The sequence below is a fragment of the Fusarium oxysporum genome, chromosome IX (genome assembly GCF_013085055.1).
Source record: "Fusarium oxysporum Fo47 chromosome IX, complete sequence".
NCBI lineage: Eukaryota > Fungi > Ascomycota > Sordariomycetes > Hypocreales > Nectriaceae > Fusarium > Fusarium oxysporum.
Window position 1 is genome coordinate 1,783,019 of NC_072848.1, and position 26,896 is coordinate 1,809,914.

The 26,896-nt window shown below is 48.6% G+C and overlaps 9 protein-coding genes across 9 annotated transcripts; 4 read left to right on the forward strand and 5 right to left on the reverse strand.

The window, feature by feature from the left end:
• Positions 1 to 898: 898 nt before the first annotated feature.
• On the forward strand, positions 899 to 8,044 carry FOBCDRAFT_322965 (ankyrin repeat-containing domain protein). The gene is made up of 8 exons (XM_031190104.3): positions 899 to 1,032; positions 1,099 to 1,202; positions 1,251 to 1,482; positions 1,530 to 1,583; positions 1,632 to 1,940; positions 1,986 to 2,194; positions 2,240 to 2,448; positions 2,499 to 8,044. Exons 1-8 carry the CDS (start codon positions 979 to 981, stop codon positions 7,625 to 7,627), a joined length of 6,300 nt encoding a protein of 2,099 aa, XP_031034089.2. The 5' UTR covers positions 899 to 978; the 3' UTR covers positions 7,628 to 8,044.
• Positions 8,045 to 8,202: 158 nt separating this feature from the next.
• FOBCDRAFT_144717 (uncharacterized protein) lies at positions 8,203 to 10,197 on the forward strand (the record flags this gene model as incomplete). The annotated part of the gene is made up of 4 exons (XM_059608196.1): positions 8,203 to 8,268; positions 8,543 to 9,369; positions 9,520 to 9,915; positions 10,122 to 10,197. 4 exons carry the CDS (start codon positions 8,203 to 8,205, stop codon positions 10,195 to 10,197), a joined length of 1,365 nt encoding a protein of 454 aa, XP_059465819.1.
• On the reverse strand, positions 9,975 to 13,143 carry FOBCDRAFT_252998 (uncharacterized protein). The gene is made up of 2 exons (XM_059611017.1): positions 12,711 to 13,143; positions 9,975 to 12,664 (listed from the first exon to the last, which is right to left on the reverse strand). The coding sequence occupies exons 1-2, from the start codon at positions 12,852 to 12,854 to the stop codon at positions 10,346 to 10,348; spliced, it is 2,463 nt and encodes an 820-aa protein (XP_059465820.1). The 5' UTR covers positions 12,855 to 13,143; the 3' UTR covers positions 9,975 to 10,345.
• Positions 13,144 to 13,604: 461 nt separating this feature from the next.
• FOBCDRAFT_231421 (uncharacterized protein) lies at positions 13,605 to 15,060 on the forward strand. The gene has a single exon (XM_031190108.3). The coding sequence runs from the start codon at positions 14,079 to 14,081 to the stop codon at positions 14,940 to 14,942; it is 864 nt and encodes a 287-aa protein (XP_031034093.3). The 5' UTR covers positions 13,605 to 14,078; the 3' UTR covers positions 14,943 to 15,060.
• Positions 15,061 to 15,110: 50 nt separating this feature from the next.
• Positions 15,111 to 18,561, forward strand: FOBCDRAFT_252999 (uncharacterized protein). Its single transcript, XM_059611018.1, has 5 exons — positions 15,111 to 15,984; positions 16,042 to 16,380; positions 17,021 to 17,144; positions 17,196 to 17,361; positions 17,409 to 18,561. Exons 1-5 carry the CDS (start codon positions 15,320 to 15,322, stop codon positions 18,332 to 18,334), a joined length of 2,220 nt encoding a protein of 739 aa, XP_059467840.1. The 5' UTR covers positions 15,111 to 15,319; the 3' UTR covers positions 18,335 to 18,561.
• Positions 18,488 to 19,628, reverse strand: FOBCDRAFT_253000 (uncharacterized protein; the record flags this gene model as incomplete). Its single annotated transcript, XM_059611019.1, has 2 exons — positions 18,488 to 18,543; positions 18,668 to 19,628. 2 exons carry the CDS (start codon positions 19,626 to 19,628, stop codon positions 18,488 to 18,490), a joined length of 1,017 nt encoding a protein of 338 aa, XP_059465821.1.
• A 546-nt stretch (positions 19,629 to 20,174) lies between these two features.
• FOBCDRAFT_168149 (Aldehyde/histidinol dehydrogenase) lies at positions 20,175 to 22,141 on the reverse strand. Its single transcript, XM_031190112.3, has 5 exons — positions 22,014 to 22,141; positions 21,857 to 21,938; positions 21,624 to 21,800; positions 20,968 to 21,571; positions 20,175 to 20,915 (listed from the first exon to the last, which is right to left on the reverse strand). The coding sequence occupies exons 1-5, from the start codon at positions 22,047 to 22,049 to the stop codon at positions 20,330 to 20,332; spliced, it is 1,485 nt and encodes a 494-aa protein (XP_031034097.1). The 5' UTR covers positions 22,050 to 22,141; the 3' UTR covers positions 20,175 to 20,329.
• A 1,292-nt stretch (positions 22,142 to 23,433) lies between these two features.
• Positions 23,434 to 24,933, reverse strand: FOBCDRAFT_253002 (uncharacterized protein). The gene is made up of 3 exons (XM_059611020.1): positions 24,250 to 24,933; positions 24,050 to 24,174; positions 23,434 to 23,988 (listed from the first exon to the last, which is right to left on the reverse strand). The coding sequence occupies exons 1-3, from the start codon at positions 24,923 to 24,925 to the stop codon at positions 23,560 to 23,562; spliced, it is 1,230 nt and encodes a 409-aa protein (XP_059465822.1). The 5' UTR covers positions 24,926 to 24,933; the 3' UTR covers positions 23,434 to 23,559.
• Positions 24,934 to 25,226: 293 nt separating this feature from the next.
• Positions 25,227 to 26,754, reverse strand: FOBCDRAFT_231428 (HAD-like domain-containing protein). The gene has a single exon (XM_059609861.1). The coding sequence runs from the start codon at positions 26,404 to 26,406 to the stop codon at positions 25,522 to 25,524; it is 885 nt and encodes a 294-aa protein (XP_059465823.1). The 5' UTR covers positions 26,407 to 26,754; the 3' UTR covers positions 25,227 to 25,521.
• Between the last annotated feature and the right edge of the window lie 142 nt (positions 26,755 to 26,896).

The window sequence follows — 26,896 nt, forward strand, 5'->3', positions numbered from 1 at the left end:
AGCAGTGGAGAATGTTCAAGTATTGCTGTAGAAAAGAAGACCGCTATAGCAAATCTCAAGCTAGTTACCTTAGGTATTTATTGATAAAGTATACGTAAGAAGTACTCTACCACATTTGAAAATTGAGTCACGTCAAGGTCTCATCCCGTGGGCGAAGGACGCCGGGTGAGTAATTGAGCGTTGCTATAAGCATATGAGCCAATCACACATTTGATCCAAGACCTATTTCGCTGTTACAGGGTAAGCTGTATTTCTAGAGTGTTGCGATAATGACTTTAGAGTCATCATTTATAAAGATGAAATGATACCGGATTTTGGCATCAGACCGGCTTCAGTGGACTTGTCGATCCTAGAAAAAACAAAATGAGCTTGGAGTAGTAAAATGAACGGTGTGGCTTGTTGATTTTGGTCCCATCATGATTGAACAGAGGACCTGAGTCAAAAAAGCGGCGACCATTTGTTGTCTATGGTAAATCTTGAGCAACTTTAAATACAAACGCAACCCTCTCAACTACCAATTATCTCAACGCATCTTATCAAAAGTCCCCAAAAATGAGAACTAATTTGACTATGATTAGACAGGCTTGGGCTGCATTGTGCTGCAGCGCTTGTTAAGTGTTCAGCACTTCAATGGACAGCACCTTCCTCCGGTTTCTGAGTGACCATTTTGAGCCGAAATCTAAATCAATGATATGAGTCTTGGAAAGTTCCTCTTCTCTTTTTCCATCTCAAGCTGAACCAAGATGTCGAAGCAACAAATATTGACACTTGAGTTAGGGAAGCTACTGTGAACTTGCAAGGGTCAACAGGACCCATGCATTGCCTCTGGTAGCCTCCATCATTGGATGAGGCTGAGCCTTGCTGACGGCCCCCAAACCCGCACTTTCGATTAAAGCTCATAAGCCAGCCGTGCTCAACATTGTCTGGATTCAAGGCTGTCCTGCCTGACTACAAACTTCTGTTTGGATCGCCGTAAAAATGAGACTTGGGCGTCGCCGAGAGGAAAGTCTCTCATCGTCCGACGATACCACAGTAAGATAGAGGATATGACACTACAAGCCCCGCGTATTGACCACCGCTGACTATTTGTGATTCAAGATATCGGATCAGGATGATGAGCCACATTATGAGTACATTCTCAAGGAGATGTACGTACCTTCTTTGAACGATAACTCATTTGCCGACCAGAAAGACCTTGTGGAGTGAGTTGAACTTGAAACCAATGTCTATTCTAAACTCACCATATAAAGCCTCGTCTTTGTGCATGGATTAGGGGGGAATCTCAGAACCACTTGGAAGAAAGAGGGGACAACTGAACCGTGGTTTACAAAGCCAGAGTTTCTTGGCCGCCTCGAAGATTCGGTTCGCGTCCTGTCATTTGGCTACAATGCTCACCGTTTCGGCGATGTCGCCAATACGAGAATAATCCATCACGCCAATGATTTACTCCGAAATCTGGTTCTGAAACGACTCGATCACCCAGTATGCACGGTCAGGATTTTTGATAAATTTGTCTAATGTCTTTGCAGGACCGCCCCCTAATATTCATTGCTCACAGTCTAGGTGGGTTAGTGGTCAAAAGAGTGAGTTGAGAACCAATTCCCATGTGTCTTCCAACTCACAAACCCAAGGCAATACTCCTATGCGCGACAAATGACGATTGGAAAGGTGTTAAGCAAGCCACAAAGTCCATCATCTTCATGGGAACCCCTCATATGGGATCGGAAAAGGCTGAAGACCTTGTCGTTGTGCAGAAATTGGCATCTCTGATGAAACTTCAAACAGCGGTTGCGACAAACCTCACAAAAGAACTCCGTGCTTTCTCAAACTCAGTACAAGACATCAACATGGAATTTACTATTGATGTTCATCGTTCAATCAAGCTCCTATGTTGCTATGAGTCCCATCCGCAGCGGTTACCCAATGGAACAAAAGAAATTGTAAGTAAATCTTGTGGCCAAGATTATCCCGCTAACTTCGCCAAGATAGTCCCTCAATGGTCTGCTGTCCTTCAAGGTGTCGATAACATAGATCTAAATTGTACGCACTCTGGGTTACCTAAATTCGCCTCCCCTTTACACCCACGCTTCGAACTGTTCTGGGGCGAAGTTGAGAGGCTAGTCAGACTGGCCGAATCACCTCCAACCAAACCAATAAAAAAGGCACCTACGTGGACAGATGATGATGCTACACAGTACGAAACACCTTTGACCTGCCCGAAAAATGCTAATTTCCCTAGACCGTCACCTCCTCGACCACGCCAGAACGCTCCTCTCCGGCGTCGACATGAAGTAGGGAAAGCATCAAAATCCTCCAGAGAGTCGGCGATTCGCTCAAGTGTCGACAAATTATTGAAAGAAGTCACAAGCCGCATCAATGTCGACTTACCAACACAGCATGAGACTGCTGTGTCTCAAGCTCAGAATCGGACACAACCGGAGAAATTTGGTAGGCCGAGGTGTTGTTACAGGAGTATATGGTATGCTGACTTGCAAAAGACGTCAAAGACTTTAATGATTTCACCCGCCTTCTTCGCTCTGTGACACCCGAGAATAAAGGTCTTGATCGCGAGGCTCCTCACTGGCAGACATGCTCATGGATATTGGAAGATCCCGCTTTCGTCAAATGGAAGGAAAACAAGAATGGTAGTCTCCTATTCATTACAGGGAGCCCTGGATGTGGCAAGTCAAACTTGGCAAAGTACATCCAGGGTGCAATGAAAGATTCGAGCGATGAAAGGTGGGAGGAGAACCTCGTCATACCATTCTACTGTGATAGTCTGGAGAGCTCTCGACACAACCCTCCGATATTGGATCTTGTTGTCCAATCTATGTTGAGCAAGTATACCACCATGTCACAAGCGACAAGAAAAAAGCTCGAATCAGTCTTAGAAACCCTTGGGGTCGATAGACAGAAGTCGCGGTCACCTCTCGAAACCGAGAATAGTGGACATTTCATCCAATTGATGGAAATTGTCCAATTACTGGCGACGGCTGAAGATGCTAGACCAACTTGTCTAATAATTGACGGTCTAGATCAATGCGAAGACGAATTCATCATCAGATTGCTCCGTGGCTTATACACGATCTTTCGTCGTGAGTCTTCTGCTTCAGCCCTCAAAGTTGTCGTAACATCACGCATGGCAGACTCAATCCGAGGATTTGCGCTCGCAAATAACCACATAGAAGTCACACCAGATCTGATCCTCAATGATATTCAAAAGGTAGTTGATGAAGAAGTTGACCGCATCATCTTGAGTCGCCGGATAGCCACTGTTGGACGAGCTTCTGTCTCAGCCGTCATTGTCGAGAGGTCAAATGGAAGCTTTCTTTTTGCATCAGCAGTCCTCAAGGAACTGTGGCACATCAAAGACACAGGAGCTAACTCAGTCTTTACACTCGTTACAAGCTGTCCTCCAACCATGGAAGCGATATATCAACAAGACATGGACCGCATTCAGAATGAACGCAATGATTTGTTTCAGCTGATTCAGATTATATGCATAGCAAGGTCGACCTTGAGAATAGAAGAAGCCAAGGAGATCCTTCGGTTTCTAAATCCCTCGGTAACGAGGACTTACGATCTTGTCGGCGATTTGACAAGAACATGCCAGCGACTAATTAGATTTGGCGCCGAGGACACTCTCGAACTTTTGCATCAGACTCTTTACGACTTTATTCTCGACACATATGATCTCAAGCTCGTACATCAAACTCTCGCAACCGCATGCCTCAAATATGTTAGGGAGATAGATTGGGAACCATATCACGACCCATGGACAGATTATTGTCGAGATGCTCTTGCAGATCGCTATGTATTTCTGGAATACTCTTCGGCTTGGTTTAGGTATCATTTGAAGTTCTTTGGGCCAGATACCTATAAGATATCTTGGGATTTATGGGATTTCATCCGCTCCCCAGCTGGGGAAAAGTGGCGATATTACACCTTCCAGAAACGTGCTTGGGGATCCAGAAGCCCATCGCCGACACGATCATTTGCGTTATTCAGGGCTCAGACACCGAGTCCTTCGAGGTCTAGGAGCAGGTCCTCAAATGGGTCGAGGACTCGATCGCCCCCTGCAATAGAACGCCCACAGACCCCATCCTCAGCTGCTGGCAAGCAGACTGAAGATATGACCGAGGCTGGATACCTATCGGACGGCACAGATGACAGTGTGAGTAAATGTGACTCTGACGGATCTGGAGGCCGTGGGCGATTGATTACCACGAGTCAATCTTCCATTCAATCAGCAAAACCACCCTTGGTGTTACTCGCTCAGTGGGATGCGGATCTTGTAATCAAAGAGATCTTCTCCAAGGCCCTAGAACTTAACCCAAACCGCTTCCTTCACAAAATCTATGATATTCTTCTTCATATTTCCCCAAAATCAAAGCAACAGGTTGAAGAAGACCTGGAAACACTAGTCAACAATATATGGGAAGGCACTACAGCAATACACTATGCCGCAGCCCAGCCGGGGGCAGCATTGGAGGTACTTCTCCCTTTTGCGAGGAATGTAGACCTGCCAGATAATGACGGGTCAACACCTTTAATCCTTGCCGCAGTCCGTGGCCATTGCCGGAGCGTGCGGGCTCTCCTCAAGGCCGGCGCCAAGGTAGATGCTGTTGATCCATGGAACCAAACGGCACTGTTCACCGCGGTTGATGTTGGAGCAGTGGATGTTGTTCAAACACTTCTTGAATTTGGGGCTGATCCTAATATTTCATCTGTCAACGGCCACTCACCACTCGCACTTGCTACAGGGAAGAATAGTTCCGAAATGGTTGAAATCTTACTGGAGTTCTCAGCGGACCTTGACGCTCCCGCATTCGATGGAAAACCTATACCTTTCTTAGCTAGCTGGATGGGGAGTACTGATGCCCTCGAGATCCTGGTACAACATGTTGACGTGGATCAAGTTTGGAGGAATGAGCGCTTGATTCACATGGCATGCTTCAAGGGATGGAAAGGGGTGGTTGATAAGCTTATCGAGAAGCATGCGAACCTCAATGATCCTCCCAGAGATCTGCCAAAAGCTTCACCAGTAGCTCTGGCCGTTGAGTCGGGACATAGTGATATTTTGAGGACGCTTTTGGCCGCGGGTGCTGCAGTTGAGTGCCCCGTGAAGGGGATGAGCTCTCCCCTACATATCGCAGTGGCGGCTCAGAATTTATTGGGCTGTGAGCTGCTCCTTGATGCTGGATGCCAAGTCAACGCAGAAGACAGGGATGGAAGCACGGCTCTTTCAATAGTGGCAGACCTGAACGATCTCGACATCGTCGAATGCCTTGTCTCTCACGGAGCTGATCCAAGTAAACCTGATTATGAAACACCCCTTCATATTGCGGTCGACTGGGGAAACCTTGAGATGGTCGAAATTATACTTTCGAGCCGGTTCTTTATCGACACAGACGCGAAAGGTGAAAAGGAATACACTGCTCTTGGTATTGCAGCAACAACTGGGAGATTAGACATCGTCAGTATGCTTCTTGACCATGGAGCGGATCCAAACATGCGGAATGGACAGCGTAACTCAAGCGCTCCACTACACATTGCAGCCAACAAAGGCCATCGAAGTATCGTGATAGAACTCCTGAAGCGTGGAGCAGATCCTTACCCAGAAACTACCAAAGAATCAAGTGCCTTTCATGCTGCCTGTATAGGGGGCTGGCTGGACGTGATGGAAACTTTCTTGGAGGTTGTCGATGATGTTGGCGAGTTGGTCAACTTCGAATGGGGCTGGGCAGGAACCCCTTTAAAAGCAGCGGCATCAGGTGGCAGACTGGATGCAGTAAAGCTACTTCTCAGTAAGGGAGCCGACCCAAAGAACCAGCTGCAATCCAAGATCAACAGGGGCCAGACTATCATCCATGCCGCCGCTGAGGGAGGTAATACCCAGGTTTTGGAAACCATCCTTGAAGCAGTCGACGATTCGTCACTTGAGATACGTGATAGAGCTCGGAGGACACCACTCTGGTACGCTTGTGTGGAAGGACATGAGGACATGGTCAAATATCTACTCGAACGAGGAGCGTCAACAGATGTCATCTTTGATGATGGAGACAACATCATACCTATCATTGTGTCTGGTGGATCTGAGAAGAATTTGAAGCTCGTATTGGAGAAGAATCCCAACCTCGACACCGACTGCATCTTACCAGATGGCGAGACACCGTTATTCAAGGCAGTTAATTCTGGTCACGATAAGGTGGTGCCAATCCTCTTGGAACGTGGTGCAGATGTGAACAGAAAATCGAAATATGGAAACGTCCCAATCTTTGGGGCGATCACCAATCGTCAGTATGATACTTTACGGATTCTTCTTAAGCATGAGTCCATCGATCTGACTCAACGGGACTCCTTCGACCGGACTGCGCTTCAGATAGCACAGCAATCGGGAACACGTTTGATGCCTGCTATAGTGTTAGGTGCTGCTCAAGACTCGGATGTAGAGAGGATACTTACCGAGAACCGAGATATGTACGGGCTTAACGCTTATGACCTGACCAGACCTGAAGCCAACAATCCTGCGCCATTCGATCGCTGTGTCGAAGGTGTACGTCGGGATGCTCAAAGCCTATTGAATGATTTCGACCTTCACGGGGTAAGATGGGAGCGCCTTGGCAAGTTTCTGCTCCAGCTCGGGTCATACAGCTTCGCCCAAATTGCTCTTCAAAGAAGTGCTCGAGCTATAGAGACAACCCCCTTAGTTTTGCAGCATGACAACTACTGTGATATGTGTCTTGCCACAATTGCAGGCCCTCGCTACGTTTGTTGCACATGCTGCACAGTCGACCTTTGCGAATTGTGTGTCAGACAGGACAAGAAACCAGGAAATCGTACTTGGGGCTGCGATTATCACTCCTTTCTTACTGTCAACTTGCCCAAGATTCAGGCCCCGGATGTAATGTTGAGGACTGAGATTGACTTCCACGTACCAACGCTACTGTCTCCTATCGAAGAGGTAGCATCTGAAACGAGCCAAGGGGGGGCAGAATCAGATGGTGATAAACCTTTTCGGGAGCCTTCATCTCTGCAGGATGATGAGAAGGCTCAGGATGGCGTTTCTCTGTCCTCGGGTGACACTTCAAACAGCTATACAATGGCAATCGAACCTCTCACCACGCAGTCCTCGACGGCAGTGACTGGCTACTCTGTCGACGATGGCGAACTTCCAGATACTGCGACTAACAAGAGCAGTGCATTAGCAAAGGAAGAGTGGTCAGACAGAACAGAGGACGAACTCCGAGAGTTTCTCGAAGCAGTTCTCAAAACTTTCACCACCTACCAGACGCCGAATGGAATATCGAAATGGAACTTTTCAGTCGATGGGTGGACTTTGAGGTACAAAGATGATGCTCTGAAATCCTCATGGACGGAAGGGGATGAGAATGCCAAGATCGTACAGCCTGCACGAGAGTGGATGCCGCTTCAGCCATTGACAGAAGCATACTATTACCTGTCAGGGCTTTCATATCTTATGGCAGACGTACCACTGTACCTAGTTGCAACTGGACTAGCGTTCCATGGATATGAAGATGAAGCTTTGAGAAGAAGGAAGAGGTTGCAGCGGCTTCATCACAAGGTGATATTTCCTGTGACGCGTCACGGGGAGGTCGTAGTCTGAGGAGAGAGGATCGAGACGATGGAGCCAAAAAGAAAGGAATCAGCAAAAGGAGCATATTAATTGCATAGTGTTCGATGGTACTGAGGACAGTTCAATGATGGTATATGAAAGAACTTAGGGCTGTTGGGCTGGTCATGTCGCCGTCTGCAACTGGCAGTGCCCGCACTTGAACGACTATCAAGCCACTTCTCAGTGATAACCAATATATAATTAGGCACCAGGCGGTTTTTCAGGGGATAGACAGTGAGTTGGACTGTTAGAGGACCCCACTTCAACCGAGAGATACGTGCACCTGTCATTGTTCAAAATACACGCCAAACTTTCTCCCTCTTGTTCCTTCTCCTGTCTCCCCTTCCTGTCCTTCCTCAGCGCCGAACACAGCAGACTCAGAAGCTATTTAAACACAGATAAGAGACTAATATATAAACACAAATCCACACACTACCACACACAAAGATCTAAACAAAAATATCTCGACTCTTTTTTTACACGCAAGTGAGAATCCCCAGCCGTCAACTACCTCCGTCCTCACAATCTAATTACACACTTCCTTTAGTACCCAAGCCTAAATCTCCATGACTATTCAGCAGCAATTCGACTACTATGTCAGCGAGCCGGGGGCCCCAATGCCCGAAGAGCACGTATGCGTCGCGTGCAGGGTTGGCGCCCGCCAGGCATTGGAGTTCCTCTGCAGGGCATGCAGAACGCGCAGCCCTGCTTGGAACTGTTGTAACCTTTGCCTGAGAAGCCTTCCATCCGTCGAAAATAGAGGCTTCTGCTTCCGATGTGTACCGAAGCAAAGACATGAGCTTTCGAACTTGCCGCCCTGAGAGTTGGGAACTGGCGAAGAGGGACGCGATGTTTATACTCGCGTCCTTCTATAGACCAATGCCTGCCTGTCTTTTTTGTCGCAAGTTCTCAGATGGTGGTATTGACTGTGGTGAGCATGGTGACTTTGATGCAGAGGATCGTCAAGATGTTATCTCGATCGACTCCACAGACGCCATCATGGTTGGGGAATATCCACAGTCAAGCACCCACAGTTTCGACTGGGAGCCACGACAGGGTGTAGTCAGTGATATGGAGCTTCCTTCTCTTCGAGACGCAGGAGTGACAATGAACTGGTTCACAGAACAGCTGAGGATCGAGCAAGGATGGGCCAAGCTCTATCCCCATGCACTATCGTCCATCGCCGAGTCTGGAATCATGTTTATCATGATGACAAGCGCGCCTGCGGATTCTTGGGACAAGATAAAGTCCCTGATATTGGTCAACAAGTTCCTCAACGGCTTGGTTGAAGGGACACATACAGAAGCCAACGAGACTAGACTTGTCTGCGGTCCATGGCCGCAACCGGAATTCATGCCAAACATTGACTCTCGCGGGTTTCTTCAACCATCACCCCTCGAATATCCCAAGGCGAACCTGCAGGAGATTTTTGCGACCTTTTTCGACCATATCCTTTGGGCAAAGGCAACCGACGTCCACTCATTCAAGAATAAAAGTCTTCGCAGTACGTACGATCACATACAACGTGTATATCGCGGAAGAGCACTACTCTCAGGTACACTGGGGTGTCACCTTGTTGCTCCCGACGCCCGCTTGAACATTAGTCCTGAACTCCTTTTGCACGTACCAGCCAACGATGGGGCCGATAGGCTTAAGCCTGTCATGTCCCTCAAGAACACCCAGATGGGCAGCACACCAGCCCCATTTATAAACCCAGCTCTGCTCTCTGACGAGTACGAACGCGGACACCCATATTGGTCTCACCACCGACAGAGAAAGCCCTGGGAGCTCCCAGAGCGGTACTCCCATCACTCTGTCGACGATCCGGCCATGTCACATATGATCATGCTCGGGCAAATCGAGTATTATATGGACCGCAGTAGACCATGCTGGTCGAACGAAATCTCAGATGCCCGTAAGAATGATATGGAATGGCGAACCCAGCCCCTACATCCTCATCTCCGCCACCCCCCATCGATACTAATGCATACCAACGATGGCCCCGGCTCACGAGATACACCCTTGAATGTGATTATTGGTCCTTCAGGAGTTCCGCGCGCACCGAACTTTGGGAACAGGCTACAGCCTGCCCGAACAGAGATCCCAGGTGAGAAGTTTCACATGGCGATAATCGAGTCGCACACCGTAATTGATCAGCTCGGAACGCTTGAGCTCGAGGATTCTGGGGAGGAGGGGACGATTCTGAAGCGGAGGAGGATGGTTCTGAAGACGAGGATGACTCTGAGATGGACGAAGATTGAGTTACTTGACTCAGGGGTGTAAGTCAGTGGCCGGTAGGCTGGCGACGAATGATCCGAAGGTAGAGAATGGTGCAGTCATAAGGAGAGGACCAGAGGGTATTGAAAAGACGAAGGGATTGCTGTGCTATGTAAAGCTGTGTCTTAAATTATGTATGGTATCGACAACTGATATCTTCCAATTGACATGAAGTTGGAACATCTAAGCAATCACCATAACTTGACAGAAAGCGAGGTTTTCAAAGTGAAAAGACTGGAAAGACTGGAAAGACTGGAAAGATTGAGTGCTATGAAATATTATAGGAATCATTGTAAAACCTGAGAGTAAAATTTGAGAATAATCAAAGTAAACGTGGTGCTATAATGTATCCTTGATGGTTGGTTAGAGGCTCAGAGTTATCCCACTATCACAGATCCATCAATTGTCAACTTCCACATATGTCGAGGCAAATCAACATTCTTTAGCAACATCGCCACTTGGCATTGAAACCGAATACTCGAGTCCCAACTTTACGGCCTTGCCCGCATTCAGCGAGACCTCCCACGAAACCTGTCCGCTCTTCTTAAGAGATGCCATAGCTTTGCCCCAGTCTTTATCCTCTGCAGTCTCACGTCCAGGAGCACCAGTCGCTTGGCGCGGTCCTTCGACAGTCAAACCTCGAGGGCTGAGTAACTCAACTCGGAGGCGATCATCCTCTGAAACAGGGATTTGATCCAGCACCAGAAGGCTGATGGGCTTTTTGGCAGTTACGCGGGTATTGTGGACTGTGACAGCACGAACATAGACAGAGCTGTCTTCCTTGCTGAACACTCCGCTCGTGCTTCTTCGAACATCAGGCTTGGGGTACATAACTCTGATCGCCGAGTCCACACCCAGACTAAGAGTGAAGACCTCACCGGAGCTACATCGAGGAATTTTGGTCTGCCCCATGAAGCTGCCGTCGAGCGTCAAGCTCGCAGGCCCACGCAATAAAGTAAGTTTACTATTGTTCTTGAGTTTGGCCTTGAGATAAGCCGCTGGCTGATATTTGGCCACGATAGTATGGCTGAACAGAACATTCGTAAACTGCAGGCGAGCAACACGTTGCTTCGAAACGGTGAACTTGGGCACGAGAGTCTTGAGGCCGGGAAGATCGAAGGTTGTGGTGAAGCCGGTCTCTTCAACAAGGGAATTTTGGAATTCGAGGGATGGCTGAGCATCCGTCATAGTTGTATCTTCATCTAGCAAGGCATCGAAGTCGTCGTTAGAGGAGAAGTCCATCTGCGCCATTCCTGGGAATTGCTGCTGCTGTTGCTGCATCTGTTGCTGCATCTGTTGCTGCATCTGTTGCTGCATCTGTTGCTGCATCTGTTGCTGCATCTGTTGGGGCTGTGCCATCTGATTCTGCACCATCTGACTCTGCACCATCATGTTGTGTGACATGGGCGGTCGCATCTGCGACCCCTGAGCTTGCGCTCGCGCTTGTTGCGCCATCATCGCAGCAGCAGGGGGAGGAGGAGCAGGCGGGCCCGTGGAATCCTGCTCCTGTCTAGCCATCATCAGCCTCTTCTTGTTCTGCTGTTCCAACATCATCAACTGCATCTGATAGTCATTCAGAGCGTGGCCTGGAAGACCAAACATTTCGCGCCTGAAGTTAGGAGGCTGCTGTGGTGCTTGTTTCTTGTTACGCCATGTGGCCTGTTGCTGAAGTTCCACCACACTTTCAAAAGCACCACTCTCGGCAGATGAGGACTTCTTGTTGCCCAGCTTGATACGCCAGGGTGTGAGACTGGGAATTGACTCGTCAAGGCTCGAAGATGTGGCCTGAGAAGTGGACAGTGTGATCTTACAGTTTTCCCATATCTCAGATGTTGTGTTATGCAGACCGGCATCGAAGCAAAGCGTACCCGTGGAGTCAACAGTTGACAGCTGGATGTCATAACTGGGAGTCCAGAATGCCGAGTTGGTGACATATGACAACACAAGGTTGCAGGAGGATGTCTCTTCTAGGTCTGCAGTCTTGCTCCTGGGCCGCTGAACAAGTTCAACCTCGCTGGATACAGATTCCCGGCGAGACGAAGCCGGCGTGTAGGATGAGCTCACCTCAAGTTGTATGTGTATGGTATAGCAGAACAGCGGCCAGCAACGTGAGCGCTCGTTGCGAATACGCTCCTTCTCCTTGCGCTTCTCCTCTTGACGCTTCTGGCGCTGTTCCTGCTTTTTCTGGACGGCTTTCTGGATTCTGGCCTTGTTCTTGGCCTCCTTCTTCTGAAACTTGTTTCCAAGCTTGTTCAAGCGCATCTGCTCCTTGGTAACCTTGTTAATGGCCTCCGTGAGTTCTCGCTCCCTCTGCACGCCGACTAGACGTTCTTCAAAAGCCTTTTGGTGTTCTTGCTTATATGTGTCAAGCATCTCACTAATGTTTACACCCTCTCTCTTATCAAGAGACTTGGAGTATATGTCAAGGACCTTGATACGCTCATCAGCATTGCCAATGATTTCTCTGGCTCGCTGCTGCTCGTCTTTGAGCTCGATGAGTTTCATCTTGGTTTCCAGCAACTCCCCATGTTGCGGCACTTCTGGGGGTTCGCCTTCTCCATCTTCTTCATCGTCACTGTCTGAATCGTCATTATTATCGGAATCTGGATAGACTTCATCAAAAAGTTCGCGGTTGGGGAGAAATTCAACACTGATGCCCGTGATTGTAGCGGCACCACTGCCTTCAACGGTGACCGAATTCTTGTCAATGGTTGGGCTCAACCCGACAATGGATATTTCGTTGACTCCAGGCTAGCTAGGTAAGCATAAGGAGAGACATTGGCCAAGAAAGGCGTACCTTGAGAGGCACATCCTTGATTTCTCTCTTGACCTGTGCTTGGGTGGGGAAGAGGGTAACAGAGCGTGTTCCAAGGTCACGAATCTTGTATTCAACCTTATGGCCAACGTCTGTGTCGAAGGCTGGAGCGGCGAGGTCCATCATGATGAAGAGGTCTGGGTGGGATAGCTCTTGGAGGCAGCAACAACACGAGAAGGTGTCACGATGATGGACTGGAAGGAAGAAGTATAAGGAAGTAGGATGGTACGATGAGAGGCTATCTTGTTGAGACAGACCAAGATGTTCGAGGACAGGAGAAGTGAATGTAAATGGAAGAGGTGAAGAGGAAGAGGACTGCTGAGCATGCCAAAACAGAGGACAGAGGGGGGAACACGAGATACTTATACTCGGACGACAGATGCTGGGGTCCAGGCAGATGGCAGTTCGGAAGTCACTTGTACCGGAATAAGGCAGAAAAAACCATAGCGGACAGTTTGACGTGAGGTTGAAAAAGATGGAGGTCCTGATAGGTGAAGAGCTTGATCACCACTAACACGATGCCGAGCATTCAAAGAACATTCAGTGATGTAAAGTAGCCAATTGGTAGCAATTGACCTTTGTGATGAAAAAGGTGATATACATTTTTAGCAAGATAAGAAGATACGGAAAATATCATTACCAGAGCGGCCGACTCTAACGGATGCTTCATCTCTTATACGAAAGAGAGACGAGAGCGCGAGGGGACAGGAGTAAGAAGGGAAATTGGTGGGGGGGTGAGGTCCCTGGGGTCTTCAGGGTCTGCCTGCTGATTTATCTGGGTGCCTTATACTAATGCCTGAAGCTTCAGGTGTCATCCTATTCCCAGGCCACAACATCAGGCTCTCACTGTATTTTTTTATACCTAGCATTGGATATTGTTAAGGTGAGCTGCATGCTTACAAAATACTTTACTTTACAATGTTGGCAAGTGTTTAAGTATTTTTCTTTTCTATTTGCATAGGCAAACCTCGCACCAGATAGTCAGCTTGTCAGTTGGAGTTCTCTCCAACACGCACCCTGTAGCTGGATATGGAGAACCAAGGTTGCTTGTATGCTGCTCTGAATAACGAACAGACCCCAATGTTTGCTTGAGAAAAGCCATATGATTATTGAAAACGAGAGTATTGGCTGTGCCGTATGCCAAATCTCCAGTTCAAACCCTTAATAAGTCAAACGTCCAGATGACATCTTGTGGTTTGCTCACCACCTTACACGGCATCGCAATCAACCTCACCAAACCTGAACCGGATCCTGATACAATGCTTCTCAGCATCTATAAATGCGAGCACTATCGCCAGCATGCTTTCCCTTTGAGACGCATGCAGAACCATCTTGGGTGCTCTCTAAAGCATGTTCAGGCAGTATCGCTTTTATGATCACTATCAACGCCACCAATTGTACCCCAGAAGAAGTCGTGCACAAATTCCGCAGAGAATCAACATGGCTGGTGACAGGCGTCGTCACTTGAATGGTATCGCTGAGATCGATTATGGCGACGATTTTGAAGATCTCGGTGAGCCACACGACATGGCCTTTAGACGCCGGCCTCCATTCGTTCCAGGACCTGGTGGAAGACAAAACATCATCATTGTACACTCAAGAGTCGGACAATTGAGGAGGAGATACAGTGTCGACCAAGAAGTCCTGTTCAATCTCCTACCCAGAGTCCAGGAGGCACCGAGACGCGGAGCGCTGGTACTGAGCACCTACTTTCGCGAGCCATACTTGGAGAATCATCCAGAGGATTTGATGAACTGGGCTCTCGACTTTGTGTTCCAGCACCTATCAGAATTCACCAGCATTGAAGCGATGGAAATGTTCGGCGTTGCTATGCAGGACATTGAAAGTGATCCAGTCCGTGGTTGTGCAGTCAACGAATGGGCTGCTCAAATGCATGCTCTGTGCATCGTGCTCAGCAATGATCAAGGGCTAGGATGTTCAGAAGACCTTCTCGGCAGAATTCTCGACTTTTTCGAATTTCTCATCCAAGAAGTTCATAACATTTTGGGATGGAATCAAGCTGCGGTTCTCTTTGAAGCTTTTGCAAACATTGTCCGGACAAATCGAGGGGATCAGGTGCAGCAGATTCGAAGGATCTGGAACCAATTCGACCCGGAGGTTCAGCAGCAGATATTGGCTGACATTAGGAGTGCACTGCCTGTCGAGGGCATGGATGATATGGCGCACCGCATGTATCGAACATTGGGGTACTAGAAGTCACCAGAAGCTAAAATGAGGACTAAGAAGAGAATCCGGTCATTTTGTGAATAGTTGTGCAGTATTCAATAGTTGCCAATCACATCACATCATGAATTGCATAAGTCATCCCCAGCCTCATGAATTCCATCACCCCACCTCTCGCTCAGCCTATCCCCCCGGCCACTCGGACGTCATGGGCTGGCCTCGTTTATTCATTCACCAGCCTCTCTCGCTCTCCACCACAATTGTAGCCAGCGCATACATACATACTCATTCTTTGTCGGTCACCTTGGGCAGAAAATCACCGGTTGGGTGAGCTGTCACGGACAATTTATTCGTCTGTTCAATTATACGTCGTTATTTGAGCCAAGACTGAAACCTGAACGCCCAAAATGTCTGATACTCGCAAGTCAAACAAGTCACCGCTTCAATCGCTGGATCCTCAGCCCATCCGAACTCCGTCTCCCTCTCGGGACCGTGACCGAGAGCGAGACCGGCGGGATCGTGCTTTTGATCGAGGTCCAGAGAGAGCAAAGTCATATCCAGGCCCCGAATCTCAATATGGTCCTCAACCTTATGGACCTCAGAACTACAATCCCCAGGATTATGCCAATCAGAGCTATAATCCTCAGAATTACGACTCACCCGGCTACAACCAGCCTTACAACCCGCAGAACTACCCTCCTGTATCAGGTCCTCAAACTGGTCCAGGCAACCTCCCGATCCGTCCTGCCTCTGAATCATATCTTCCCAACCATGCCGGAGCCATGGCTACCGCATCAGCCCAGCAAATGGTCCCCGCCACAGCACCGAGTGACCTGCGAGAGTTACAAGCTCTTAGAGTGAACTGCCAGTTCAATCTGCGTGAGTACATGAGCCTGCAGCGTCAGCGACGAGGTGGCGATTCTGCCGTCTCTGCTTATGAGCTTGAGACCCGGATTCGAAACCAGACCAACATGGTCCTGAATGATCTGAGGATCCTGCAGGGGGAGGTGCGCAGCATCGCTAAAGAAGCCGAGAACCATCGATGGCGAAGATGGATCATCGGAGGAGCTATGTAAGTAAATTACACGTCCCACTCGCTTGAACCCAAGCAATTGACCAACTTCGACAGTGCTACGTTCATTCCCTTCATCCGCCGCTTCTGGCGCCGAAACGACGATGACGAAGATTCTCACTCATCAGCCAACGACACCGAGTACGCCTTCAAAAAGTCAAAGGGTCTTCTCGAGCACATCAAGAATGGTATACTTGGCAAAGGCCGCTTCGCCAAATTGGCTTTCTTTGTATTTGCCGTGCTCGTTGTGTTCTCTAATGAAGTGTCTATTCGAGTAGCTCGGACTGTGCAGAAGAGGCTTAAGAAGCTGACAGCGAGAATCGAGCACGGTGATCCGGATATCGATGAGAAGGACATGAAGCTCCTCGAGGGCTGGCGATGGAGGGTTCTACTGTGGTAAGACAGTGCCACTATGATGACATGAAAGGTACATAAGATGAGGATATGATTGAAACGAAGCCGAGGCGATTGCATTTACTGAATGGTTTTTATTGTAAGATTGCAGTTTATCTACCTGTATGATCTCATGAGTTTTCAATACATCCATGGTTGCAAATCAAATGATGGGAGTTTTCTGGTAACAATTACAAATGAACTGCTTGCTTGTGTTTATGGGAGTCTGTGCCTACAAGTCATCGCTAATTTATGAGACCTCCACTGACATCACTGATCCCTGCAAACTCATCTCCATCATAGAAAGTAGCAGGTGTCACAACTTACACCCATCAAAAGTATCTGAAGGAATCCTCACAGAAGAAAATCCTTCATATGACCCGAGAAAACCAAGTCGACCATCAAAATGGGCGGCAAACGCAAAGCCTCACAAGACCTTCGGGGTCACTCGCTCCCTGTCGACCAAACGTTGACCCTTGAAGGTCCCCCAGAAGATGCAAAATCTCGAGATAGTCACTTTGCCGAGCTATACTCAAAAGCGCCAGACTTTCAGCAGCTTGCTCTTCAAGATGCAGATTTTGCGCGATTGTGAATACTTCTATCCTCAAAATGGACGAGAATTCCATCTAATAAATCATCGCAGGTGGAAGAAACACAAAACTGATTTCTTCAATGATCCGGAATGTGTCATGCAATTGACGAAATCACTTCTCAAGCTGGACTTCGGACTGAAGCTTGAACTCCCTGACGATCGACTATGCCCTCCTGTGAGTTTTATCTCATTTCTTGACGCGTTTTATGATCTGACGCGCCCGTAGGTTCTCAACCGGCACAACTATCTCATATGGCTAAAAGGCCTCCTTGACAGCACTTCTTATGAGAAACAGGATAGGAAAATCGTTGGATTAGACATTGGTACTGGCGCAAGTTGCATATATCCTTTGATGGGTTGCACTGAACGTGATTGGGACTTTATCGCCACTGGTAATCCTTTCACCACCCGTTGACCAGGGCACCGCTAATCAAAGCAGACATCGATCCAAAAAGCCTCGAGTATGCTCGCAAGAACGTGGCGCTGAACGGCCTCGATAACAGGATCAAAGTCGTGGAGCGAAAGCCAACCGATGCCCTAATTCCGCTCGATGATCTAAATGTTAACAGCATTTCTTTCACCATGTCAAACCCACCTTTCTATAAATCCGAAGAAGAGTTACTGGAGAGCGCGAAGCAAAAGTCTCGCCCGCCTTTTACAGCATGTACAGGAGCTAAGGTTGAGATGGTGACCGACGGCGGCGAAGTCGAGTTTGTTGATCGCATGCTCAAAGAGTCGCTCGCCCTTCAAGAACGTGTGCAGTGGTACACATCCATGTTCGGATTTCTCACAAGCTTGATCGAGTTTGTGGACAAATTGAGAGAACACAAAATCGACAATTATGCTGTCACGGAGTTTATTCAGGGCAGCAAAACAAGGAGATGGGCTGTTGCATGGAGTTTCGGAAACATGAGACCAGCCCAATCAGTTGCACGCGGCATCAAAACAGCAGTTTCAAAAAACGTGCTTCCAGAGATCACAGAAGAGAGAGTCGTCGATATACCCCTTCAAGAGAAAATTGGCGACTTTGCAGATCGTTTTCGATCTGAACTCGAGAAGCTGGACTTGATCACCTGGGAATGGGACACTGAGCGCCTGGAAGGGATCGGACGAGCAGCAGGTCGCGTCTGGGCACGAGCTTGGCGTCGTAGAAAGCAAAGAGGGGGGACTGAAGACCAAAAGGTGGTAGACGTAAAGTGCGAGTTTGCTTTCAAGGTTTCCATACGGGTTGGTAAGGATGATGTGGCAGTCCATTGTCGATGGCTTGAAGGTCACAATCCTGTCACTTTCGAGAGTTTCAGGGGATATCTGAAGAAGACTGCACGATCTAACATCAATCCTCAGAGCACCGAGAACAAAGCATAGAGTCGAAGGGTATCTGGGGCTGAGTCTGCAAATGGGATTGTGCGGCATAACCGCTAAAAGTACTAATAGTAATACACAGATGTTCCAACTAAGCTCTAACTCTTAGTCGGAAGCCTTCAAGATCAGCCAAAACTTCCTCTCTACTCTTCCCGTTTACCAATGCAACTCGAATAATGTCTTGCTCGGAATCAGGCGCCATATTCTCGTTTCTAGGAGGGTTGTTGTCCAGGTTTGTTGGGAAAGGATAGCCTTCTCCAATAGCAGCAATAAACATCTGGACTTCATCACTGAGACCTTGCTCTCTATATGCAGCTGTCAAGACGTCCCACGTACTCTCCACAAGTGGCAATGCGTCGATTGATTCCATCGGTTTGCCGAATGCACTGCTGATTTGGACGAGATTAACAAGGCGATTGATGTCCACAGACTTATTCTCGCCTGCTGCATGGAAAAGAGCAGGGTTGAACCATAAACCGTCGCCCTTCTTCAACTGAAGTGAGATATAGTTGTCTAGGAAGAACTCGTTAAACTCGGGAAGACGATACGCCATGTAGCCAGGCGCAAATGCCTGACTGAACGGCAAAAGTCTTGTTGGACCGCTCTCAAGAGGTACATCGACGTGTGCTATAGCGCCTTGCAGAGTCAAGCATTGGCTTGCAACTTGCATTGCCCTGGGATACCTTCCACAGTTCTCAGCAGACATGAAACCTAGGTGATAGTCGCGGTGGGAAACTTGAGGCTGCCCTCCAGGCCGGACGTTGTTGACTTGAGTAGTGATGCGATACCCTGGACCAAGCCATGAAGAGAAGATGAGGTCGAGGTAGGGATTCGAAAAGTAGTTGAAGAAGGAGTCTGGGTCTTGGAGACCATGTTTACTGAACGAATTCCAAATCCGATCGTTTTTACCAGCACTTGCAAAGTGATCGCCTGCTGTTTTGGTACCTTGGCTCTCCCTTTTGATGATATTATTGAAGGCAGCTGTTGACTTGTTGATCACGTCCAAGTTGGTGTAAAGACCAGCTGTGACAAAAACACCAGGGCCATACAAAAGGATTTTGTACCATTCGTCTTGGAGAGCGGACTTTTGGTTTTCTGTAAGGGTTGAAAAGTTGGAAAGATTGTAAACAGGTACGTTCTCCTTGATGTCTGCAGCGAGTGGATAGTCTTGTTTGGTGGCTTTTTGAGAGCAAAGTTTCTTGAAGGCATTAAGAGAAGGAGGCGGAGATAGTTTGAAAAGACGGTTGTGTCCATGTTCCGCCATGATGTAATTGACTGCATTTCCGTTGGTGGACATATTGAAGAGGTGTTTTCGTCGTGGTTAATAGACACTTGGAGCAGAGTCAGTTCAGGATGTGGTGGGAAACCTTCGTCAAGAAATACCTTTTGTTCGGGGAGAAAACCGAACAAAGCAACAACGATTTTGACCATTGACGATTCAAATGTGCGTCAGAACATCAGATGTTCTTCTCAGACGAACCGATGATAGGATACTCCTGTATCACAAACATGCTGGGGCCAAGCATAGTGATACAAGAGGTCACGAATGGCCGAATAATTTAAGCATATAGAAGAGCCAATCAGTGTAAATAAAACCAACAAGCTATAGTAATAGATGCATGCATACATGCTTTGGAGATCGCAAATGCGGGGATAACATATGTCACTTTCCAGACCAGTTGGCAACATAATCGCCATGAATGATCTGAATAAGCATCGGGTTCAACAAACTAGTACTAAGACACTTGTGTTGATGACAAGAGATAGAGGCAATCAATTTCGATCAGTAGATACACCATTGGCTTGATGTCAACCATTAGAAGTGAACAATTTTGAACAGATGTTGTCACAATCAAGACTGATGTTTTACTCTTTATTTTAGAGATCATGCTTTTGATCTCGGTCGTTATTCTGTGAGGCTTTCCCACCTCGTCATTATCATGCTAAATAAAACAAATCCCTTTTTGCTCGCTCAAATTCTTTTACGCAACTCCCACTCTAATTGTTGAGGTTGCCAATGGTAATAGACTTGATGTTTTGGTACTCAGCCATACCGTACAGACTGCCCTCCTTTCCGTAGCCGCTCTCCTTGACACCGCCAAAAGGTGCCTCAGCAGCACTGATCTTGCCTGTGTTGGCACCCACCATGCCGACTTGCAACTTGTGGGCAACACGCATAACACGGCTGACGTCCTTGGAGAAGAAGTATCCAGCGAGACCGAACTCGGTGTCGTTGGCCAGACGGATGGCATCCTCCTCGGTCTCGAACTCAAAGACAGGGGCAAGGGGACCGAATGTCTCGTCCTTGGCGACGGCCATTTCTTGTGTGACGCCAGTGAGGACGGTGGGCTGGTGGAAGAATCCGGGGCTGTCGGGGGTGCTGCCGCCGGTGGCGATCTTGGCGCCCTTGGAGGTGGCATCGGCAATGTGCTCCTTGACCTTGTCGACAGCAGATTTGTTGACGAGGGGACCTTGGGTGGTGGACTTGTCGAGACCGCCGCCCATCTTCAGGGCGTTGACCTTCTCGACGAGCTTGGCAGTGAACTCCTTGGCGACACTCTTCTGAACATAGAGTCGGTTGGCGCTGAAGATACGTTAGCTACGTCTTATCCTACACGGAGAATGTCTCGACTTACCAGACACAGGTTTGACCAGAGCATCGGAACTTGCAGAACATGGCGCCCTCGGCAGCGAGGTCAAGATCAGCATCCTCAAAGACAATGAAAGGGGCGTTTCCACCAAGCTCCAGGCTGACCTTCTTCAAGGTACCAGTAGCAAGCTTGGCAAGGTACTTTCCAACGCCAGTAGAACCAGTGAAAGATATCTTCTTGACGAGAGGGTTTGTGCACAGCTCAGTAGCAGCCTGGCGGTCGCGAGTGGGAAGAACTTGGATAGTGGCAGGAGGAAGGCCGGCCTCGATGGCGAGCTTGGTGAAAGCAAGAGCGGAGTAGGGAGTCTCGGAGGGGGGCTTGATGACGACGGAGCATCCGGCAGCCAGAGCGGGAGCAATCTTGCGGGTGATCATGGCGGCGGGGAAGTTCCAGGGGGTGATGATGCCGCAAACACCGACGGGCTCCCGGATGGTCATGAGGGTGGTATGAGGAGAGGATGAGGGGATGGTGACACCGTAGGATCGAGTGGCCTCCTCAGCGAACCAGGAGATGAAGCTGGCAGAATAGATAACCTCACCCAGGGCTTCGGCGTATGTCTTTCCGTTCTCGAGAGAGAGGATCTTGGCGACTAGAGATCATGTTAATTGTGCAATTGGAAGCATTTGAAAGAGACAACGTACGGTCCTCCTGGTGAGAGAGAACCAGATCATACCACTTCCTCAGAAGGGCGCCACGACTGGCACCAGTTGTGCTCTCAAAGTACTTTGTCTGGGCAGCATCGGCGCTCTTGATGGCAGTCTGGAAATCTTCGAGCGTACAGTTGGCAACTTGGCCGAGGACGGTGGCAGTGGAGGGCTCTGAAGTTCCAATTAGCTTCTGGACAATCGGTACTCATGATGACGGTGTCACGAACCGAAGACATCGAACTTGTTCTCCTTGGAGACCCATTTTCCATCGATGAAAGCATCCTGGATGAAAAGGCTCTTGTCCTTAAGCTGTTGAGTTCAATGTTAGCATCGCGAATCTCAATGAGGGGCAGATGAGGTGCCTCATGACTGAGGGGCACATACGCCAGCAATGACCTCCTTGTGGTAGCTCTCAGCCATTATGTCGGTGTTTTATGAATTTGACGATGAAGACTTTGCTCGAGTAAAAGAGAAGGAAAGGTCAAAGAATTGGAAGAGAAAGAAGTTGAGGGATAAGGGCCGAGCTACAAAAAAGTTCCGGTCTACGTCCAAGTAAATAAAAACGAAAAGATCCACGAGAGCTCCTAACAAACGTCACATGGGCGCGCTAAACCATTGTAACCCCACCGGCCGAGCCTGTCCTAACCGTTGAATTATGTCCGTATAGTGAAATATTGCTTCAATTGAGACCAGTCATGTCAAAGAACCTCCCAGTTCCGGTTCCAATTGGGGTCATGGAGCTGCGAGGTCGGGGATGTGGAGGGGAGGACCACTGTAAATCAAGCGATCCCTCACTGAAAATACCTTCTGGAGGAACCGGTAAAGACCGGGACCGGGCCGGGGTTGACTTACGGCTCCGGTAGTTGGAGATCGGGAATTAGAATCCGGCCCCGGGAACCGAGGTGTTCATGGCCATGTAAAGAACTCGTGCATTTCTATTACTCTTTATGGGTTGGTATGCCGAGGTGGTTGTCAACTCGATTGGCTTCTGGGGCAAGTTTCTGGGGAAAACTGTGGGGATGACTTCTCATCATGAGAAGCCTAGAAATTTGTCAAAGGCAGTTGGACTTCTCATGATGATGCTCCGGCATGGTTTGTCAGCATTTGTATGGAGAATTCCTGTACCGAAAGAGCCTGATGATCCCACGGAGCCGAAGTAGACATGGAGGTGTTTTGTAGGCCTCATAAACTACACCTCTTGGTTCGGTTGCTTGACCGGGCCGTGCTGGCAGGTTTGATGCACTCAGAATGCGACATGGCGGCTAGAATTCCAAGAGAAGAATCTTATCTCGGATCATCCTTAAGTAATGGTGTATTGCACTGCATAGTATAATTGCCATTACCGAGCATCTGAGACATATAGTGATGGGATCATCCAGAGCTGGCAAACAGTCCCTCAAGGTAAACCCACTTCCCCATTTGACCCCCGCCACCATGATGGATCGCGATGTTCTATTCTTGCGCCTCCCTTACTCTGACAGATTCCGGCAGCCAAATGCGATACTCCCTTACTAGCCATCGCGCGAAACTTCTTGATTAGGCAAGGCCGATACACCTTCTTCCACAATCTGGGGAAATCACAATAATCAATTTAAGCATCCTTGACTTGACCCTTCAGCGTGGGCGCATAAGATGAACTGCACTTACCTGCCAAGTTCATTCTAAGTTATCCTCAGCTTGTCTGATCATATATACCTTATGAGAGCAACCGTTTCTCACTTGAGATCGAGGTCTCGGGCTAGATTATATTCCCACGGATGCCCTGGTCCGTCAGCACAAATCGAGTCCTCGTCGGCATGCAGTTAGGTGCAAAGACATTAGTCTGAGGGCTTGAACCGACAGTTAGGCTCTAAGGTACTCCAGATTAGACATAAACAGCTGTTGATTGACAAGTATCCCAAATTCCAAACTCGACTTTCGTGCAAGTCGCCTAGAAAACAGCATCGCCTCGGTACGCCTTGTCCAAGGTGACTTTACAGGCATCATTCTTCATTCTCTCTGCATCCCACATGACATATCCGATGCCTCTCAGCCCATAGATAAACCTCATTGGGGCAAAGGCATGATATCCTAAGCGATATCTCTCATGCGCATGATCATAGTGTACCTTCATCCATGTCTGTCTGGGTTGATCGTCGGTAAACACATCGTCGGCGTCAACTTCCCTGGTTAGCTTGTCAATATCTTTGGCCCTCCAAACTCCGTTCTCCTCATTTGGCCTTCTTCCGCGGTTGAACTCCTCGAGATCGTCTTCAAGTCGGCTTTGGCAAGGGTTCGTAGCTTCACCAAGTGACGTTTGCCACTCTTGGTAGGTCGAGGCCTTGAGAAGCTGACTGAGACGAGGAAGACCGAGAGACAGCTGGGATATCGTCAGTAAGCATAAAAAAAGCACATAGTGCCAGATAAGTGTTGCCGCTCACGCATTTCTGCTCCTCAAACGATTGGGTCTTTTCAGCTAGCCACTCGGTAAGATTGTCTCCCCATTGAAAGCCATTGACAACAACTTGCCGATAGGCTGGGGTCGCGGACAAGATGGTCAGCATGACTATATTCCGGGCGCAAGTTAGGATAGCTCATTTGGAGTCTGTATGTGAAGGACTGATTGGGATGTCAAGCTTACCACCAGTTAATCTCGTCTCAAGAAAGTCGTAAACACAGGCCAGTTGTTCATTGACCCATGGAGAATGCCGATCAAAGAACAGCTTTTTCAGTTCGTTGTCGGAGCTCAAATCTTCGTCTTCATCCTCGTCATAAGAAGGGAAAAGATTAATCTCCTGCTCCTTGTCGAGGAAAAGGTTTCGATATATCTGAAATCGATAAAATGCACGGGAGATACGATAGTATTCGCCAGGAGAGAGGCCGTGGTCACTTGCCATGGGCTCATCTTGGTTTACACCATGAAGTTTTCTCAAGGAACACAAAGCAAACTCATCCCTTAAGCCCGACAATGCATCATTGACTCTGGCAACCTCAAGGGCTTCACCTACAGTCAAGTGAATTTGACTGCCGTCCACATTTCGCATAGAATTGTTGTAGCAATGAGTCAGAAACTCTTCCACGCTTATACCACTTGTTTCCCTTACCGACGTTTGCGACTTGAATGCGGTAAAAGCCAACGGAAGCAAGTTGTCGGGAATGTGATTGCGAATGATATCCACAGGCAGACTTGGTGTATCCAAAAGAGCAGAGTAAAATATTCGATGGCTTAGTAGAATAGGAGGAAGCTCTTGGATGTTATCCAGCAGACGCAAAATATCAGCAATAAGATGAAGCGGCAAAGACAATATTGAAGCCATCGGGTGACATTGATGATGGACAACAATTGAACAGCATCGTGAGAAACATTGGGTTCATATAGCATACATAGGGAAATCTCGGGAGCATGCTGTCTCTGTAATGGCATGACATAGACGGTGACACGTTGATCAAAGCACATGAAGCTGACACTGTGGTGGTATTACTCTCAACTCGAGGTGGTCTTATTCCTCTCCCCACACTTGCAGCTCATCCTGGGGTTGAAACGCGGGGAGACGTACCGCACGTTTAAATTGTCGATCTTAATACGCTCCTATTACCGTAAGTTTACAGGGTCCAGTCATGACATGTCACATAAAAATAGGTAATGGATTCTTGCTTGGGTATCATGTCCTGAGATTCCTTATCTATTCTCGTGTGTGAAGAACGCAACAAAGCAAGCCAACTATATAGTAGCAAATTCTTTACACCACACCTTTTTGTCTAATCCGTTCAGTTCTCGTCATATTCTCATCAATGGTAATTCGCCAGAAGTAACACGAAAAATGGCGCATTTGCCATGCATCTAGTTGCGCGGACCAAAGTCCAACGACTTCTTCATCACCAGCGGCCCGCCAGAAATGATCGGCTCAGTCTCCTAGACTTCAGCAACAATCTCTTCGGGTATCTCTTTCATACAATCTTCCTTCTCAACCTCGATAGGAGGTACGACGATGCCAAACTTTTCGTAGGGGAAGTCAGCAAGGCTGAGCATGTACTCGGCCCAGCCATCGTCAATCTCACCAACCTGATGGAGATCGACTTCTCCAGCCTCACCAGTGCGCCCAGCGAGGACCTCAGCCTCCCGTCCATCGTACTCCTTCTTCAACATCGGGTGGGGGCACCAGATCACGCGCATACCGGCACGACGACCAGCCTCGACACCAGGGACTGAATCTTCGAAAACAAGACACTCCTCGGGGGTGATGGGTCGTTCGCCAGCAGGAAGGCTGTCGTTGATGGTCTTCAGAGCGAGAAGGAAGATGTCGGGCAGAGGCTTTCCACGGCCGGGAGTCAGGCGGGAATCGTCTCCAAGAACACGGCGGTGGGAAGGGAAAACAGCAAAAAGCTCCTCGAGGTGGTTTGTCTTGACACGGAAGTTGCCAAGATGAGAGCTAGTGGCCAGAGCGATGTGAACACGTTGAGGCTCACTGCTGGACTTGTCCTTAGCTTCAGTGATAGCACCATCCTTGACCTCCCAGTATCGGGTTCGGCCTAGGTGGCCAAGCAAGTCGACGATGCCAGGGAGAGGCTTTGTGTGGGGAAACAGCTGCTTCTGGAGCATCGTGTTCTCGGCGACGTACTCTTCGGAGGTGATGGGGAGCTGAGCCCAGTCGTGAAAGATCTTATTGGCCTGAGGACCAGGGCGGCCCTGAAGCTTGGCCTTGATAGACCATGGGAGAGTTCCCTTGCCATACTTTTCGAGGATGATGTTGACACACTTGGTGTAGATGTCTTCGGTGTCGAGAAGGAGGCCGTCCATGTCGAAAAGACAGGCCCGAACAGGTGGGAAACTAGAGAGTGAGATCTGGTCAGTATAACGCTCGCGATCGAACAATGCTTGAATGTTAGTCAAGCAGAATAAACATACTCGGTACGAGGAGCCATTGCGTCTGGAAAAACCAAGAGTGTTGGAAGTAGGGAAAGCGGATGGGTATCGGGATGCGGTATCAGAACGAAAAAACACGGCAGATCAGAACTTGTTATAGTGAGGAGGTACGATTAGCAAGGGAGAGATTTAAGAAAAGAAAGACGAGGCGATCGCGAGATTTTGATAACGGAACAAGAACGGAACCTAACAAGCGCGGGGCAACTTTTTGCTCGCTGATTACCTAGTAGTGAATCAACAGTGAATCATTCCGCTGAATACCCCGCGGCGGGGCAGTGTATTTCCACTAAGCCCACTGTAGCCTAGCAGATGATTAAGGTGGGCAGGACGGGCAGGAACCACATGGAATTCATTGAGGCTCATG

Excerpts from the sequence above, each read along its gene's own strand:
- FOBCDRAFT_322965 (XM_031190104.3), top strand. The coding sequence starts at position 979 with ATGAGACTTGGGCGTCGCCGAGAGGAAAGTCTCTCATCGTCCGACGAT. Across the intron at positions 1,033-1,098 it reads CATCGTCCGACGATACCACA|ATATCGGATCAGGATGATGA; the intron begins GTAAGATAGAGG and ends TTGTGATTCAAG. Across the intron at positions 1,203-1,250 it reads GACCAGAAAGACCTTGTGGA|CCTCGTCTTTGTGCATGGAT; the intron begins GTGAGTTGAACT and ends CACCATATAAAG.
- FOBCDRAFT_252998 (XM_059611017.1), bottom strand. The coding sequence starts at position 12,854 with ATGATGGACCTCGCCGCTCCAGCCTTCGACACAGACGTTGGCCATAAG. Across the intron at positions 12,665-12,710 it reads TCAAGGATGTGCCTCTCAAG|CCTGGAGTCAACGAAATATC; the intron begins GTACGCCTTTCT and ends TTACCTAGCTAG.
- FOBCDRAFT_231421 (XM_031190108.3), top strand. The coding sequence starts at position 14,079 with ATGTTCAGGCAGTATCGCTTTTATGATCACTATCAACGCCACCAATTG.
- FOBCDRAFT_252999 (XM_059611018.1), top strand. The coding sequence starts at position 15,320 with ATGTCTGATACTCGCAAGTCAAACAAGTCACCGCTTCAATCGCTGGAT. Across the intron at positions 15,985-16,041 it reads TGGATCATCGGAGGAGCTAT|TGCTACGTTCATTCCCTTCA; the intron begins GTAAGTAAATTA and ends CAACTTCGACAG. Across the intron at positions 16,381-17,020 it reads CGATGGAGGGTTCTACTGTG|GTGGAAGAAACACAAAACTG; the intron begins GTAAGACAGTGC and ends AAATCATCGCAG.
- FOBCDRAFT_168149 (XM_031190112.3), bottom strand. The coding sequence starts at position 22,049 with ATGGCTGAGAGCTACCACAAGGAGGTCATTGCTGGC. Across the intron at positions 21,801-21,856 it reads GAACAAGTTCGATGTCTTCG|AGCCCTCCACTGCCACCGTC; the intron begins GTTCGTGACACC and ends TTGGAACTTCAG. Across the intron at positions 20,916-20,967 it reads TCTGGTCAAACCTGTGTCTG|CGCCAACCGACTCTATGTTC; the intron begins GTAAGTCGAGAC and ends ACGTATCTTCAG.
- FOBCDRAFT_253002 (XM_059611020.1), bottom strand. The coding sequence starts at position 24,925 with ATGGCTTCAATATTGTCTTTGCCGCTTCATCTTATTGCTGATATTTTG. Across the intron at positions 24,175-24,249 it reads TGAGACGAGATTAACTGGTG|TCATGCTGACCATCTTGTCC; the intron begins GTAAGCTTGACA and ends CCCGGAATATAG. Across the intron at positions 23,989-24,049 it reads CGTTTGAGGAGCAGAAATGC|CTGTCTCTCGGTCTTCCTCG; the intron begins GTGAGCGGCAAC and ends ACGATATCCCAG.
- FOBCDRAFT_231428 (XM_059609861.1), bottom strand. The coding sequence starts at position 26,406 with ATGGACGGCCTCCTTCTCGACACCGAAGACATCTACACCAAGTGTGTC.